The sequence below is a fragment of the Mus pahari genome, chromosome 19 (genome assembly GCF_900095145.1).
Source record: "Mus pahari chromosome 19, PAHARI_EIJ_v1.1, whole genome shotgun sequence".
Classification (NCBI taxonomy): Eukaryota; Metazoa; Chordata; class Mammalia; order Rodentia; family Muridae; genus Mus; species Mus pahari.
The window spans coordinates 43,786,820-43,790,664 of NC_034608.1; the positions used below are offsets into that span (position 1 = coordinate 43,786,820).

General features: G+C 49.8%; 1 protein-coding gene across 1 annotated transcript in view; it reads right to left on the minus strand.

Moving 5' to 3' along the window:
* Hgsnat (heparan-alpha-glucosaminide N-acetyltransferase) overlaps positions 1-3,845 on the minus strand; it is a 31,929-nt gene that overhangs the window by 7,504 nt on the left and 20,580 nt on the right. The window contains exons 12-14 of the mRNA XM_021219181.1: positions 2,938-3,059; positions 1,824-1,950; positions 468-554 (exon numbers count right to left, since the gene is read on the minus strand). Of these exons, the coding sequence (XP_021074840.1) occupies positions 468-554; positions 1,824-1,950; positions 2,938-3,059 (336 nt within the window). The remainder of the gene's footprint in view (positions 1-467; positions 555-1,823; positions 1,951-2,937; positions 3,060-3,845) is intronic.

The following is a 3,845-nucleotide window of genomic DNA, read 5'->3' on the forward strand; positions in this document are numbered from 1 at the left end:
GGCAGGGGCAGGGGCAGGGGCAGGGGCAGGGGCAGGGGCAGGGGCAGGGGCAGAGGCAGAGGCAGAGGCAAGGATCCCTGAGGAGTTCAAAGCCAGCCTGGTCTACAAAACAAGTTTTAGGAAAGTCAAGGCTACTAGAGAAATTCTGTCTCAAAAAACAAAAGGAAGAAAGAGAGAGAGAGAAAGAAGAAAGAGAGAGAAATAAATAAAGAAATGTAACCATGAATATAACTCACTATCCACACATTGCTGGGCTAAAATACATCTACAACTAGTAAGGATTTAGTCTCCAGAATGTAAGGGTCCAGCTAGTCATTTGAATCGCTGAGCGACCCCACACTAGTTTGTATACTCTAGATCCTAAACAGAATTTACCAGACCCGTAGGGCAGCAGACGGCCCCTCGTCCCACTGTTAGCAACTGTCACAAACTGTCAGAAGGGTTTTCCTGAGGACATGAACAGATACCTGAACTCCTAAAAACGCCATCACAATTGAGTTGATAGTCCCTAAGACTCCTTCAGGGTCATAGGCCACCTCTGTGTGATACAGCACCTTGAGGAAACGGAAAAAGAGAGTGGGCCGTCACTTGCTGAACACAAAAAGAAATGCAAGATGGAGTACATTCCAACAGTTGGCGCTTCCTGGTTTCCTGCTCCTCCCTCCTCCCTCCTCCCTCTCTCCCTCCCTCTCTCCCTCCCTTTTCATTTTCCTTCCTTCCTTCCTTCCTTCCTTCCTTCCTTCCTTTCTTCCTTCCTTCCTTCCATTTCCTTTTTTTTCTTTTTTCTTTTACAGCAGAAATTCATGTGCAATTTATAAGCATCGTAAGAAGGAAGCCATGACCCTGCCTGGCCACATTAGCACATCTGGCAGAGAATGTTGGACCACATTTAACCAAATTCAAACGCAAATGCTTAACAGGGCAGGGACTGCATGCTGCTTCTGATTTCGTGAACCCCACTTCAGGAGCAACAGCGCCTAACTTTCCTCTTGGGCAAATAGCATTTAATAATCCGTTTGGGGGGGGTGGCCTGGTGGAAACATCCATGCTTAGCATGTAGGAGGCCACATTTTAAGAGCTAGCATGCAAACAAAATGAAACAAAAACTATAGTCAATTACAATAAAACATTTGTATTTTTAATATAAAGATGAGACCAGAACTTTGGGAGAATACAGCGGATCAGCACCACCCAGATCCTCAACCTTCCCAAGGCCTGAAACAGTCATCTCCAGGCGGCTACTAGAACTGCTGCCAAAAGGCCTCTGTCACACTCTTCGTGCAGGGCCTTGAGCAAAGCCAGGTACACACTGTGAGCGTACAGCTCCCTGGGCACTGAGATGAGTCCCACAACATACAACAAAAGAAACGAAAGTGTGGGGTTTGGTCTGCCTTCCTAAATCACTCCCCCTCCAACAAGGACCATAAGGGACCCACCCCTCACCCAGTGCAGAGTAGTTCCTGAATGCCACCTTAGAGACACGGAGATTAAGCATGGTGCAGTTCAACATCCCCACGGCCCAGCTGCACTCCTCACAGGGATCCAGTGAGGATACCCCGCACATCGCCTGCACACTGGAGTCCCCGTCTCGGAGTCTGGGCCTGGAAACCTGAAGGGCTAAATGAAACTGCGCTTGTTTTATACGGTTCACTTCACTCCGCAACTGGAAATGCCTTTACCTGCCAACAGGGAGTGACTATCCGAGGCATGAATGCAGCCAGTTTCCCAAATAAGAGTGATGTCACACCACCTTTTCCTTAAAAAGCTAGCTTCCTACTTCCCTACGTCCCAGTTCTCAGTAACGGAAAGAAAGGCTCACGCACGGTGGAGGACGGGTGCTGGTACAGGTGACTGTCTCCCAGGAGCAGGCGGTCGATGTAGCCAGCTGCTCCTCCAGTACAATGAGGATATTTCCCCAAGTCCCCTATACCGCCAGGGCCAAGGTAGCCACTAGGGGAGTAAAAAAACATACTTAAAGGACAGGACCACAGAGAAGTGGCTGTCCATGAAGCAGGGTTCAAACAACCTCACACACAAACAGGCCCCCAGCAGCCACGGCCCCTGAATTTAGTGCTCTCTTGACTAGAGAGCGGCTCCCATCACTTGACCCTCCTCTCAATGGAAAGAGAGCCTCAAAGGACAAGGAAGTGTGAAAGGTAACTCTTCTTCAGTGCTCTAACCCTTACCGCTGACTCACAGAAAGGAACTATCATGACTGGGGGGAAGCTCCCTCAGTAAAGCGTTTGCTTTGCAACCATGAGGACCTGAGTTTGATCCCCAGAACCCATGTAGGGAAAAACAAAAAGAGAGAGATTGAGACAGAGAGAAACAGAGACACAGAGACAGAGACAGAGAGAAAGCAAGGGACAGAGAGAGACTGTAATGGCTTGTATATGCTCCGCCCAGGGAGTGGCACTACTAGAAGGTGTGTCCCTGGTCATGGTGTCTGTTCATAGCAGTAAAACCCTAACTAAGACAGGGACCCACAGAGAGAGTCAGAGAGACAGACAGAGACAGAGACACAGAGAGACAGACAGAGACAGATGGAGAGAAAGCGAGTTAGATTCCCAGAACCCACATGGAGGTTCCAGTTCCAGGGGACCCAGCACCTCCTTCTAGCCTGCAAGCACATGGTATGCAGATATACATGCAGGCAAAACACTCATACACATAAATATATTTTTATTATGAAAAAAAGCCATGCATGGTGGCACATATTTATAATATCAGCAGGTGGATCCTTTGGACTCCCTGGCCAACCTACTTGGCAAATTCTGTCAATTCTGTCTCCAAAAAAAAAAAAAAAAAAAAAAAAAAGGGAGGGGGAATAAAGCTGATACTGTGAGCCTTCAGATGCACATGCGCACACATGCACCCCCTCTAACACACAAACAGGAGCACGCACACAAAGGGATTACCTGGCAAGGGGTCACTTACGTAGGGCACCCAGGGACAGGCAGAAAGAATGTCAAAGCCAGCCAAATGCTTTCCAGCGTCAGAATGATGAGCCACTGGGGCCAGCTGGAAGTGATGTCACGGAGAGAGAAGCAGCTTCTCTCCTGGGTGAGAGGCAAGGATGGCAGTCATGAACAACCCAACACGGAGTCGGGGAAACGCCTGGGGTCATTTATTCAGTGGTAGCATGAGAACCTCAACCCAACCCTCGGAACAAACACAAGAAGGCCGGTGTGTGTTGTGGCCTGTAGCCCTAGTGTAGATCTCTGAGCTCGCTGGCCAGCAAACCTGGTCCACTTGGCTGTGCCCAGACCCAATTTCAACGAGAAAATGTGGACAACACCCAAGGAACGACAGCCAAGGCTGTTCTCATCTGTACACACAGGTACACATGGAGAGGCATGCGCGCACACACACACTGATCTAACGATGCCAGGCACAGTGGCACCTGAGAGGTGGAAGCAGCTGAATCGGGCGCTGAGAGTCAACCTTCATCACCATACCGAGTCTGCGGCTGCTCTAGGCTATGGAGAAAGGGAAAAGCGTTTTGCTGGCAGAAGGGCAGTGATACACTATGCAGTCTGGGGTGTCAGAGAACCGAGCCGTGAATTGTCCTGTTGTTTGAACAAGATGATTTCTAGGGATGAGAGGGCAGGCAGATCAATAGGGGACTATGGTTCCATTCCAATGACCCCTGTAAAGGAGGGTCCCTAGGGCTCACTGGCTAGGCAGCCTAGCCTACCCCGAGAGTTCCAGGCCAGTGAGAGACCCTAACTCAAAAGGAAGGTGAACAGCACTGAATAAATGACCCCCAAGGCTGTCCTCCAGCCACACACACCCCTCCACAGACTCTCACCCTCCCCACCCCTCCACAGACTCTCACCCTCCCC